This window comes from Anolis sagrei, chromosome 4, assembly GCF_037176765.1.
Source record: "Anolis sagrei isolate rAnoSag1 chromosome 4, rAnoSag1.mat, whole genome shotgun sequence".
Taxonomy (NCBI): Eukaryota; Metazoa; Chordata; class Lepidosauria; order Squamata; family Dactyloidae; genus Anolis; species Anolis sagrei.
In genome coordinates this window covers 129,345,472-129,359,973 of record NC_090024.1, presented here as the reverse complement: position 1 = coordinate 129,359,973, position 14,502 = coordinate 129,345,472, and the positions used below count along the sequence as shown (strand labels likewise).

The 14,502-nt window shown below is 42.4% G+C and overlaps 1 protein-coding gene across 5 annotated transcripts in view; it reads right to left on the bottom strand.

Moving 5' to 3' along the window:
- Nucleotides 1-14,502, bottom strand: part of TNR (tenascin R) — a 745,794-nt gene that overhangs the window by 138,808 nt on the left and 592,484 nt on the right. For all 5 annotated transcript variants that reach the window (XM_067467656.1, XM_060774408.2, XM_067467655.1 and 2 more), the window contains one exon: nt 4,046-4,522. In XM_067467656.1, the coding sequence (XP_067323757.1) occupies nt 4,046-4,522 (477 nt within the window). The remainder of the gene's footprint in view (nt 1-4,045; nt 4,523-14,502) is intronic.

Here is a 14,502-nt window from a genome sequence, read left to right as displayed (position 1 = left end):
AACTGTTGTTGCATTTCAGTAAGTAGACTGATTTAGAAAAAAGGCAGTTAAAAAATGCCAGTTGGTTAATAGCCCTATAAGATCTTACTGATATAGATCAGACTTCTATATTTGTTTTAAAATCCTTCTTCTCACATGGAGAATCCTGATCATGTCCCTCAATTATTATGTACTGCTAAGACTGCTTTTTCTCCTAATTTTGTAGCCATTTATATTTCCATCGCCTACATTTCACTATTGGTAAAAGGATCAGTTTACATCTTCTTCCCGTTAATTTTGCATGGGTTCTGTAGCCATTCATAATGTAATTGACTATGTTTCATTATTGGTGAAAGAATCGGTCTACTTCTTCTCTCTGTTAATTTTGCATGGGTTCTTTCCTTTCTATTTCTGTCTGCAAACTGAAAAAATGTCTCAGTCTGCAAATTACACAAAAACGTTTTTGGACCTTTTTTCTTTATACATAGATCTTAACAATGCCTTTTGTACACACTTTAGTACAAAATAGTACATAAACCAAAAGATTACATCACCCCAGCTGGTGTATAAGTCTAGGAAGTAGAAATGAGGTCAGTTCATTTAAAAACCAGAGTGAACATAAATCTCAAGCATCTCCACTGTGCTAATTCTGCTATCAGAGTGTCTGGGTACTCTGGCTGCAACAGTCTGCTTAAAAAAAAGTAACAGAATGTCTAATTTCACAATAGGTCTGGATGTGCTAATGCTGTTGCTACAACACCTTCAGCAAAAAGCTTTACAGTTTAGAGAAATAGTAACACAGTCAGACTCGCTCTCTCTCTTCCCCGTCTCTCTCTATTTATTTATTTTATTTACAGTATTTATATTCCACCCTTCTCACCCTGAAGGGCACTCAGGGCGGATCACAATGTACATATACACGGCAAACATTCAATGCCGTTTTTTACATATAAGACATACAGACAGATAGAGGCCATTCAGCAGTTCTTCCATTTTGGATCCTGGAGGTTGCTCGATTCAGCCACAGCGGGAGCTGTTGCTTCGTCCACTATGACGTCGAGTCTTTTTGATCGTATTATTTCCTCCTTGCTCTCCAGCATTTTTATGGTGTCATAAATTAGCCCCCCCCCCCGCTTTAAGTGGTCCCTAATTCCTCTAATTGTCCCCGGTGGCGCAGTGCCGAGCTGAGCTGCCGAGCTTGTTGATCAAAATGTCGCAGGTTCGATTCCGGGGAGCGGTGTGAGCTTCCACTGTCAGCCCTAGCTTCTGCCAATATAGCAGTTTGAAAACATGCAAATGTGAGTAGATCAATAGGTACCGCTCCGGCGGGAAGGTAACGGCGCTCCATGCAGTCATGCCAGCCACATGATCTTGGATATGTCTATGGACAACGCTGGCTCTTCGGCTTAGAAATGGAGATGAGCACCACACCCCAGAGTCAGACATGACTGGACTTAATGTCAGGGGACTACCTTTACCTTTACCTTTACCTTTAGTCTTTTAGATGGGCATCTCTGAATTTCGCTTCTGTGGCCTTTCATCTCAAGAACAGAGAAGCCCATCCCTATATATCTTGATGTTTTGGTTTTTAGGCTTATTCCTGGAGTTATTTGGGACTGATTCAGAAAATTTCATTGGATAGACCACATCAGCTCTAACTTCCTATATATGATTATGATGGTTTTCTATAGCAAGCAGATTTTTTTTGTCGTGTCAGGAGCAACCTGAGAAACTGCAAGTCGCTCCTGTTGTGAGAGAATTGGCCGTCTGCAAGGACGTTGCCCAGGGGACGCCTGGATAACTTTGATGTTTTATCATCCTTGTGGGAGGCTTCTCTCATGTCCTCGCATGAGGAGCTGGAGCTGATAGAGGGAGCTCATCCACCTCTCCCCAGATTCGAACCTGTGACCTGTCGGTCTTCAGTCCTGCCAGCACAGGGCTTTAACCCACTGTGCCACCGGAGATGTGGGTGGCAAGCAGATAACAACTGGTAGATGCCAAGTGTTCTGTATTCACTCCCACCTTCATCACAAGTACGACTTGTGGGGACAAGGGAAGGAGCCTTCTCCGCTGTGGCCCCTCGGATTTGGAACTCGCTACCTAGTGAGGTTAGGCAAGCCCCCACCCTGGCAGCTTTTAAGAAAGACCTAAAAACTTGGCTGTTCCGATGTGCCTTTGATGAGTGAACATATATTCCATATTTTGTCTGTTCCAACTACAGTTCCATCCTCATGATGCACTTTCCCCCTGCCCTTAATGAAAGTTGTTGCGCTTAAGCGGAATTTAGTCTGGTTCAATGCAAAAGACACAATAACTTTGCACAAAAGCTGTTAGCAGAGTCAAAACATAAACTTGCAGTGTTGCATACAAAATAAACACTGCAACAAACTTACATAATCCTTGTAAGAAATAGGGAATGCAAAGAGCTTGGCTTCTTCATCTCCCTTCAAATGAGCAGCGCAAATGGTTGAGCAAAGCACGGTGAGCAAGAGATTCCTCAGAGCAAATGCTTCTGAGCAGTGAGCTGAACTGTATTCTAAGCCACATACAGTTATACCCCACCGGGTGTGGCTCAAACCTATTGCTGACCTAGATTAGCAGCTGCACGTGATCATTAACAGTATAAGGTTTTCTTTAACACACACACACATATACTTGGTGCTGATCCTTTTACAACTCACCATAACAAAGGTCTAACCCCATTATTCGTTCCATTTGAGCTCCTCCCTCAGAAACACATTCTCCCACCACTTATCTCATCCAGGGTTTTATCAATTTTATCCCAGTGCATTTGGCTGCCCACTGTGTTCTATTTCTCTATCACGTTATTTTGTAATTCTTTATTTTATTTTGTTATTTCATGTATTTATTTTGATGGTATTTTCTGCTTCTTTGTATTTTATTTTGCTGTTCTGTAATTTTGAACTAGGTCTCATGTTAGCTGTCCCTAGTTCTCTTTGGGAAGATGGTGGTGGGGTAGAATAATAGAATCATAGAGTTGGAAGAGACCTCATGGGCCATCCAGTCCAACCCCCTGCCAAGAAGCAGGAAAACTGCATTCAAAGCACCCCTGACAGATGGCCATCCAGCCTCTGTTCAAAAGCTTCCTAAGAAGAAGCCTCCACAACACTCCAGGGCAGAGAATTCCACTGCTGAACGGCTCTCACAGTCAGGATGTTCAGATGGAATCTCCTTTCTTGTAGTTTGAAGCCATTGTTTGGCATCCTAGTCTCCAGGGAAGCAGAAAACAAGCTTGCCCCCTCCTCCCTATGACTTCCTCTCACATATTTATACATGGCTATCATGTCTCCTCTCAGCCTTCTCTTCTTCAGGCTAAATATGCCCAGCTCTTTAAGCCACTCCTCATAGGGCTTGTTCTCCAGACCCTTGATCATTTTAGTCGCCCTCCTCTGGACACATTCCAGCTTGTAAACATCTCTCTTCAATTGTGGTGTCCAGGTACCAATTGTGGTATTCTAGGTATCTGTCTTCAGTTGTGGTGTCCAGAATTGGACACAATATTCCAGGCAGAATAGAGGGGTAGCATGACTTCCCTGGATCTAGACACTACACTCCTATTGATGCAGGCCAAAATCCCATTGGCTTTTTTTGCCTCCGCATCACAAATAAATAAAGATTATTATTATTATTATTATTATTATTATTATTATTATTATCATCATCATCATCATCATCACAGTATGTCACAGCAAACAAGATCTATATGCTGGATTATTATTATTATTATTATTATTATTATTATTATCTCAAAACTGGTGCTGTTTTTGGAACCAGTGGGCCAAATATACCCAGAAACAGGGCTAACATTTGGGGCACTAGAATGTGTGTTGGTCAGTGTGATAAATTAAGGCTGGTGGAAATTACAGCAGTCTCTTTTGTTGCTCATACAGAAAGTACATTTTGAGAAAGAGATTCCCAAAATCTCCAGCAAAGACCAAATGGAGACGGCAATTTAGCAGAGACAATTGTCAGGAAATACAGTCTGTTCCCGGGTCTCGGAGCATATTCCCGGGTCTCTGAGCATAATACTGAAATCTCAACCTACCTGCCGAGCAGTCTGGGCCCTGGTAGCCCTCCTCACAAGAGCATAGGCCTTCTTGGCAGGATCCACGTCCACTGCAGGCATTAAGGCATCTCAGCTGCCCACAGTCTTCCCCCACGTAGCCCTCCTGGCAGATGCAAGTCCCGTTGGCACACTTTCCCTTCCCTGAGCAGTCTGCAGGACATCTGAGTTCACTGCAGTCTTCACCAGCAAAGCCCTCCTCACAGATGCATTCTCCATCCACACAGAGTCCCCGGAAAGTGCAGTCGGTTGCGCAGCGTGCCTCGGAGCAATCCTCCCCACTGTAATCCCCATCACAGATGCATTGGCCATCCACACACACACCTCGGCTGGAGCAGCCCATGGGGCAGAGGGGCTCTGAACAGTTCTTCCCAGTCCAACCTTCACTGCAAATGCAGCCACAGGATTCCAGGCTAAAGTTCCCATGGCCACTGCAGTGGGGAAAGTAATCCAGCTGCCCTGGAAAAGTGAGGAAAAAATATTATTGATCACACATTGCATTTTCTGTAAGATTCACCACATTAATCTTTAGACTATCTCAAATGTGGGAAATATTTTCTCCATATTGAAAGTGGGCCATAATAGAACCAGTATGCCACTATCTTCCTTGGGTGGTTTTTAGGGCCCTAGCACTACTGCCTTCGCCCCTAATATCTCCCATTTGCTCAATTTTTCCTTCCCTCATGCTGTGAAGCTCTTTCAAGCCATTTTCAATTTTCAACAGTGCTTCCAAAGTTGCATTGTATTGATCAACAGCTTAGAATGAAAATAGGTGCCAAAGCCCACTGCCTCATGCTATTTGGAGAACTCTTGCTGTCTCCCATTGTTAGTGCCAGGGAAGCCTGTCCTTGATCCTTGTGCTGTCACGCGCTGGCCCTATAGCAATTGGCTTTTGAACAGGACGTGCTCTTTGTGCCCAGCGGGAAGCCCTATGGGTTTTCCTATACAAAGTCTTTAGAAGCTTAAAAATTTAACAAAGTTCTTTATTATTGCTTAGGTCTTCAACAAACAATCTTAGATCTTCAACAAATAAAAAAAATGCTTATTAACTTGTCTACAATGGACAGGCAACTTGCTTGGAGAACTATTTCTTTCCTTTACAAGGAAAACCCTTTTTGACCCCTACCTGGGCAATCTGCTTTCTAGGCTTTGCTGGTGTGGGCCCTGCTCCCGGCTCCAATTGCTTCTTGGGTACCCGAGTAGACCTACCAGCCAAGGCTCTGAAGAATTTTCAGCTGGAGTCCTTAGGATTTTTCCCACGAAAGTTGTAGGTCCGTTTCTCCAACCCCAACAAGGGTTGTGCTGTAAAGCTGTTTCTCTTAAAAGCCTTTCTTTAGAGACTGTTCTTAAAGCTGTGAGGCTGTAAATTCCCCAGCCAGAGCTTTTGGGACTGTTCCCCCCCGGACTTCGTAAGAAACAAAGCTTCTCTACAGGCAGAAAACTTTCACGCCCTGTAGCTGAGCTTCCAACTGTAAGACTGAACTAAAATTATTCCCTTTCCCTCTTGAACCTGGAAAAAAGGGCGGAACTAAAACTTTATGATGATAGACAGTTGGCTAGCCCCATGACTGCAGCCTAGCAGGAACCACCCAACTGAAAAATGCATGGCCAGAACAAGCACATGCAAACGCTCAAAGAATGAAAAGGAGTTTGAAGCTCCTGGTACAGCTGTACTAGCACAATCCTCATGGCAACTATGCTGATGGCTGCTCAAACTTGGAGCTAAGTATGGTGCATATGTATGTATACCTCCTCTTTCCAATTCTCCATAATTCTTCCTATAACTCTGTTCTGTACCACCAGCCTATTTCTTTGCCTAAGCACTGACTATCCATTCTCTAAACTTACCTAGAAGAAATGCCTTTGAGTATAATTTTCATTTTCTCCCTGGAGGGCTGCATCTAGAAGGCTCTAATGATAGCATCCTAGCTCTCAGAATGCTTGGGATATATGATTCTGAAGGGCATTTGTCCTCCTAATATAGACTTAGGACCTCATCCTATTTTGGGGGTGGGAAGTGGGGGAAATGGTCTTCTTTGTGTGGTTTCACAGAATTTAAAAAATGGAGAATTTATTCATCCCCATCACAGAAGACCCCCCCCCCCCCCCCCCCGCTTCTAGCTCAACCACACATGTAATTCCCATCACACAGGCAGGAAATGTCTCCTCCCATTTCAAGGATACATGCACACTTTTTAAAACAGGCATCCTTTTTGAGACACTGCTTTCCCTGAGGTCGTTTGCCCTCAATACACTTTTAAATTAACTATAAAGGCACCCTTTTCAAACCGTTTTTTCAATGGGATCCACACCATCTGAAGGAGCATTAGCATACCATCCACAAGAGCGCTCACACTTTCATGTCACAAAAACCTTCTAAAACAGAGAAATCCGAAAGTTTCCATCCCATCTTAAAATAAGCATCTTTATTCATTTCTATGTGAATGTGGGGCTTTGGAGTCAATTGCTCCCTGACTCCAAAAATCTCTGTTTCTACGAATGTCAGAAACTGAGTTCTATAGGGAACCAACAGGAAGTACTCTTGTGTCATTTGATGAGCTCCATGGGGCTGAGGACTTCATCACACGGGGACTGCATGGTGACTCTGTACAACAATTGTGGTGCAAGCTTTTCGTGCTTCGTAAGGAACAATGGGGCCAGTGCAGGAAAAAGCTGTGTGGTGATGCTTCTCCGTGTGTTATGGGGAAGCATTGACACGGGTGAGGTGGGATGCAGGGATTGCCCCACTGTCCCACTGATTTGCCACGGATGCTAACCAGGGCTGACTTTAAATGGATCCAGATTGGCTAGTTTTGGGCTAACACTTATACATTTCTAAAATTCAACATTATTGGCTCATTATATTAATTTTTCCATCAGTTTAATATTAGAATAATTTGTGTGTCTCAGTTTTGAAGTCCATCAGCCATGTTTTCATTTTTCCTGTCATAATATAAATCTGTCATTGAGAGGCTAAACTTGTCTATTGGGAAAAGTTTTTATTAATGAATTATTTGTATTTATTTCAAAAAATATATAAATTTGTAACTTTGAAAAAAAAATAAATCTGTCCAGCTCATAATGGTTTCTTATACTATAAATTAAGAGCTACTGCTCTGGGTTCTTTGGTACTTTGGCCACATCATGAGAAGAAAGTTCTCATGTTCTGAAGTACTTTGGCCACATCATGAGAAGAAAGGAAAGCTTAGAGAAGACAATTATGCTGGGGAAAATGGAAGGAAAAAGGAAGAGGGGCCAACCAAGGGCAAGATGGATGGATGGTATCCTTGAAGTGACTGGATTGACCTTGAAGGAGCTGGGGGTGGTGACGACCGACAGGGAGCTCTGGCATGGACTGTTCCGTGAAGTCACGAAGAATCAGAAATGACTGAACGAATGAGCAACAACAAGCTCTGGGTTCTTCCGTAGCTCAAATTTTAAAGTAAGTTTTCTCCGTGTTATCTTCCCTTCTCTTTTTTGTGCTTAGAATACTAGAATAGATGACCGTTGGTGGTGGGAAGTCTGAGAAATCCAATTCATTGAAATAAACATAAGAAACTTTGTGTCCCAGGAGTTTTTATGTCAGAGAAAACTGTCATAAACATGCTCAATAGAACTGCAGGCATAAGCAACCATTGGACTTGTACTTTCCAGGCCACTGAATGTCCATGCCCAGTCACCCTGGAAAATGAAATTTCCCAAGGCCTGTGGTGCCTGGACTGTTGCCATTGCAGCATTCAAGGAAGCAACACAGGACAAATAACGCTTCATAAAAAAGCCTCCAAACCCTGCTGCTGCATTCTGATAAATGGGAAAGGAATGGCAGGCAGACCCAGGAGGCTTGGAGGGTTCATAGGTAGGGTGAGTATTCACACTGTATCGTAAGTGTGATGCAAAAATGTGATGCAGGCCTGAAATTGGAACTGGGCTTGGAAAAAATGATTCTTTTGTTATTTTTTTTTCCTGAATAAAAGCTAAACTGAGGGTTTTATGTAAGATCTTTAGGCTGTGCCAATTCTTTGTATGTTTTACAGAAAAAATGTACCTTTTCAGGGAAGGCAAACATTTCTCCAAAAGATCATTGCTTCCAAGGGGAGAATGCTATTTTTTTGCTCATAAACCAAGCAATTCAGCAGTCTTTCTTCCATTTTGCCAAAGATAAGAATTGCCTACCACTTTAGTGAGGGTGAATTCTTTTGCTTCGCGCTGTTTGTGTGTGCACCTATTTTACAAAAAGTCCTCATATTCCCAATGCAGGGAACAGGCAATCAAAATAGCACATTACGAAATAATTATATTGAATTAGAGGAGAGACACTAGAAGGGATTTTTTTTTTTGTCGTGTCAGGAGCAAGTCGCTTCTGGTGTGAGAGAATTGGCCGTCTGCAAGGACGTTGCCCAGGGGACGCCTGGATGATTTGATGTTTTTATCATCCTTGTGGGAGGCTTCTCTCATGTCCCCGCATGAAGAGCTGATAGAGGGAGCTCATCCGCCTCTCTCCGGATTCGAACCTGCGACCTGTCAGTCTTCAGTCCTGCCGGCACAGGGGTTTAACCCACTGCGCCACTGGGGGCTCCAGAAGGGAATGTATGTTGAATAAATAGTGGTAATGGAAAAAATCCTCTTTGCTGTCAAAATTCAGTCCCATGATCAAGATCTTGAAGGTGACATAGGACCTCATCACATCAGTCACCTAATGTGAGCAACAGCAGGGGATTTGACAGGCAATGTGGCAAATTTGGCAGGCAGTGGGGAAAACTGGTGCTTTCCCTATCCCACAGGAGAAAGGACTGCCACCCAGCTTCCCCCAAAGCTAGTCCCATTCTTGTCTATGAGAACACAGGAAGCCTCCAATGTTCTCTGGGCAGCTTCCTAGGATGCGGGAAGGACAGAGCCCCGCTGGAAGTAGGCTTACATTGTCTGATGGGCTCCAGCAGGCTCCTTCCTCCCAGTGACCTGGAAATTTATTTATTTATTTATTTACTTTATTTATATACCGCTTTTCTCAGCCCTCAGGCGACTCAAGGCGGTGAACAACATCAATACAAAACAAGTATAGGGCAATTAAAAACAATTGTAACAAAAATCATTAAACATCTGACATTTTCTAATGTGGTGAGGTCCATAAACTTTAGGGAAGATGTTTCATAAGAAAAGGACAAGTTAATGGTTTGTTGAGAGATGAATTACTGGATGTCTTTTTAAAAGGATGAACAGCTTTCTATCAATATATATCCGAGGGAGAGGAAAGGACTTTATGTACAGATTTGGAGATATAAATTGTCAGAGTATTCATTTGTTAACGTGGAAACAAGTGAAAGAAAACAATTTCCAGGATATAAGGAGGAAGAGAAATATTAAACTATAGAGAAACCATTAACATTTTGAATTAAAATGGGGAAAAAAAGAATGGCTCATTGGGATATTAGTGGGCATTAGGCATTGATCTAGATCAGGGGTCCTCAAACTTTTTAAACAGAGGGCCAGGTCACAGACTCTCAAACTGTTGGAGGGCCGGATTATCATTTGAAAAAAACATGAATTCCTATGCACACTGCACATATCTTATTCGTAGTGCAAAAAACACTTTAAAATAATACAATAATTAAAATGAATTTTAACAAATATAAACTTGTTAGCTGTACCTGCCATGTGTTGCTGTGGCTAACCTTCCCTTCCTCTTTCTCTCCTTCTTTCTCTCTCTCCTTCCTTCCATCCCTCCATCTTTTCTTCCCCTTTTTTCTTTCCTTCTCTCCTTCTTTTCTTCCTTCTCTACCTCTTTCCTTCCTTCCCCTACCCTTTTCTTTCTCTCTTTTTAGATTTTTGGGTGTTTAAATACTTTCTGTTGTTTTCTGGGAGGGGTTTATGACTGATGGTCACTCATTGGTCTGTTAAGGGTTTAGTGTCCAAATTTCTTGTCAATTCGTCCAGTGGTTTTTGAGTTATGTTAATCCCACAAATGAACATTACTTTTTTATTTATATAGATTTATTTATTTATTTAACACATTTATATTCCACCCTTCTCAGCCCATAGGGTACTCAGGGCAGAGCACAACATATATAGCCGTCCCCTGCCACATGTTGCTGTGGCCCACATGGGGGTTCTGTGTGGGAGGTTTGGCCCAATTCTGTCAGTGGTGGGGTTCAAAATGCTCTGTGATTGTAGGTGAACTATAAATCACAGCAACTACAACTCCCAAATGTCAAGATTCTATTTTCCCCAAACTCCACCAGTGTTCATATTTGGACATATTGAGTATTCATGTAGAATTTGGTCCAGATCCATCATTGTTTGAGTCCACAGTGATCTCTGGATGTAGGTGAACTACAACTCCAAGATCAATGTGCACCAAATCCTTCCAGTATTTTCTTTTGGTCATGGGAGAACTGTGTGCCAAGTTTGGTTCAATCCCATCGTTGGTGGGGTTCAGAATGCTCTTTGATTGTAAGTGAGCTATAAATCCCAGCAACTACAACTCCCAAATGGCAAAATCATTTTTTTAGTGAAGGACATACATTGGGTTATTAGGTTTCAATTTGTCCAGTGGTTTTTGAGTTCTGTTAATCCCACAAACGAACATTACATTTTTATTTATATAGATTAGTATTTCAATGGGAAGTGTGGGGCTGCTTTTGGCTGATGAGATAGAATTGTTGTTGTTGTGTGCTTTCAAGTTGTTTCAGACTTAGGTTGACCGTGAGCGAGGGCCGGCTAAATGCCTTGGAGGGCCATATCCTGCCCCCAGGCCTTAGTTTGAGGACCCCTGATCTAGATGAAGGAAAGGAAGCTGATACTTGATGCAACTCCTCATTTACCATCTACCGATCATTCTCTTTTTCCCTCTTTTCTCTTTTATTTTGAAAACAAACAGTAAAATATGATGCTTTCAGAAATAACAGTTAGACCACAGTGGATCCACTTCGTGATGCATTGCAGTATTTTTCCTTAGCTCCCTTCAGGAGTACTCCCGTTTGGGATTCCTTTATTCTGGAACAGAAGATGTCCAGTGCAATTCAGTACACAGAGGCCTCATATTATATTGATACTATAATTTGGTTTCAAGACAACTTGAATTCATGGCAGCGACAAATTCCAATATATGTTGTGGCATGCATTAAAGGGGATACAGCACATTTTAAAAAGTTGCAGGAAAGTTTGAATGAAGTCATATATTGCGCTGAAACAGATCTAAGTATATCCCAGATTCAGGGCAAAATTAGCTCTGTGAAATGGGGAACACATTGTGGACACTTGCTACTAAGGCAAAGGAAAGAATCCTAAACAGGGGCTGTCAAAAAATGCCACAAGGGCATGGCTGGTCAGCGGGGAGCTAACTGACTCCCGGGTAGGGGTAATATTATTTACTATGATGATTTAGAGCTTTTATATCCTGTTCTTCTCTACCTCCATGGAGGGACTCAGAACGGCTAACAGCAAAATTCAATGTTATCCAATAAATAACGTAATAAAATGACATACAATAAATAAATTCTAAAATACATATAAAACAAGTCATCATGTTAAAAACAACATCCAACTCAGTCCAGAACGTTGTGGTCAAATAACTCTTAGTCTATATCATCAATCTGCCAACGCCTGACTCCAAAGCCAGGATTTTAGCTGCTTCCTGAAGGACAGGAGGGAGGGGGCAGACCTAATCTCACTGGGGAGAGAGTTCCATAGCTGGGGGGCCACCACAGAGAAGGTCCTGTTTCTCGTCCCCACCAACCACACCTGCAAAGGTAATGGGACCGAGAGCAAGGTCTCTCCGGAAGATCTTAAAGTCCTTGATGGTTTATAGTAGAGGTAATAGATTACCTCCACTCTTAACTGTCAATTTTTTCCTCCTAAAATGGTTCCAAATGGAATGATAGTGTAGAAGTGTAGAAAGTTCAATTCCAGAAGGAGAATATTGGAAAGACACCTTTATTCTTTCTCACTTTCCTAGAGCTGTCCTCTGTTATACTATTGAATGCTAAACAGAAAATCAAAAATACAACCCCAAAACCGTTTCTGTTTATATTGGGAAGGGAAAAGTGCTATCCTCCTTCTTGCATCCCATCTCCATATAGTGTAGATATGTATGGGAAGTCTGATCTGGCCACAGTGGTCCACGCTTTGGTTACATCCCAAATAGATTACTGCAACACACTCTATGTGGGGTTGACTTTGAAGACTGTTCAGAAACTGCAACAAGTCCAACGGGCAGCAGCCAGATTGCTCACTGGAGCTTCATACAGGAAGCATACCACCCCCCTGTTATGTCAACTCCACTGGCTGCTGGTCCATTTCCGAGCATAATTCAAAATGCTGGTCTTGGCCGATAAAGCCCTATACGACTCCGGCCCAGCTTACTTGTCCAAACGTATCTCCCTCTATGTTCTGCCTCGTAGTTTAAGATCTGGGGAGGCCCTGTTCTCGGTCCCACCAGCTTCATAAACGCCGCTGGTGGGGACGAGGGACAGGGCCTCCTTGGTGGTGACCCCCTGCCTGTGGAATTCGATCCCTAGCAAAATTAGATCAACGCTCTCCCTCCTTTCTTTTGATAGGGAGATATTGGAAAAATAGATATTTATTTATGTATCAATTGTATGTACTTTACAAGCACTGAAATGTATAGAAAAATCAGGTTCTCTCTCTGTATTAGAAAGAATGCTGAAGGAGATCTGTTTCCAAGGCACGGGCGGGGGGGGGGGGGTGAACATTCCAGGAAGGGGGGACATAAGCCTGTCCTAGTAGTAACAGACATAAGTAAAAAGTAAGGAGCCAATCCCCCCTCCCTCCTGACAGGTCAAAGTAGGCCCCTTGATTGATGAATGTAAGCTGTAAGCTGTATGCCACTCTTTAGAAAGAAATACAAAGACATGCCTTTTGTATGTTGGAAGACAGAATTAGATGCTAAAATGATGCAGTGAATGATGTCAATGTATGTAGAAACATGCTTCTTTGTTTGCCTGCATTCGAAGTGTATAAAAGGCAGTCAACACCACTCTGGTTGCTTTTGGACACAGCTCCACTCCAGGGTCCCAGCTGGAAATAAACATACTTTTCTTTCTCCAGAAAGGATCTCTCTTGATATTATCTCTCCTATCATGCTGCAACACTTTCAGAAGAAAACTGAAGACGTGGTTGTGGAACCAGGCTTTTGGCTAATGGATATAATGGCACCTGAACCGTGAATTGGACCAGACGATGCTTGTTATAATGGAAATGTTTTTATGATTGATAATTCTGTTTTAATGTGTTGTATGGTATGATTTTATTCTTCTTTTATAATTATAAGTTTTGCGGCATCGAATCATTGCCATTGTGAGCCTCTCTGAGCCCCCTTGCAGGGGTGAGAAGAGCGAGGTAAAAATGATGTAAATAAATAAATAAATAAATAAATAAATAAATATGGACCATGTACTATACTTCTAACCATAATCCCGACTCTCAGATGATTGGAGCCTCATTTCCCCCACTTTCTCTCCTTCCCTTCTCTCCTCCCTGCACAGCTGACACTCTCATGCTTGACTTAATTTATATTTGGTAAGTCCTAAAAGCAATCAGATCCTTATACCATTTGGGATTTGTAATTCTCTACCACCCACACCATTAAAATTACAAATGAATATACTGCTATGTCTCAGCTACCTTTCAAGTAAATCACTGTCTTTTAAAGTGTGCTGGAATTTTCAAGGTGTTTAATGAGGAGAGCTTTGAAAGTGCCTTTAAATTGTCTGACCTCAAATAACGGGTTTCAGATAGAGGACAGAGTTGCCCGGCTTAACTCTGCAAGCAGAATCTGTGAACCCCACCTCCTCCAAGATGAACTGAACTACCTAAACTGGGCTTTACAGGCCAATGGATACTCCACCTCAGACATCAGAAGAGCTGCAAGACCAAGAACAAGCCACGAGAGTCAAGACAAAGATCCACCCATAAAAAAGTGTTCTTGCCATACATCAAGGGAACCACTGACCGCATAGGGAAGCTGATGAGGAAACACAACATACAAACTATCTACAGACCCACTAAGAAAATCCAACAAATGCTATGTTCAGCAAAGGACAAGAGGGATCCTCTCACTTCTGCAGGAGTCCACCATATACCATGCAGCTGTGGACAAGTCTACATAGGGACCACCAAACGCAGCATTGCCCAAACACAAATCAAGGAACATGAAAGGCACCGCAGACTACTTCAACCAGAGAAGTCAGCCATAGCAGAGCACCTGATGAAACAACCTGGGCACAACATCTTATTTGAGAACACAGAAATGCTGGACCACTCTAACAACCACCATGTCTGACTACACAGAGAAGCCATTGAAATCCACAAGCATGTGGACAATTTCAACAGAAAGGAGGAAACCAGGAAAATGAACAAAATCTGGCTACCAGTATTAAAAAACTCTAAAATTACAACAGCAAAACAACAGAGGTGAAACTATC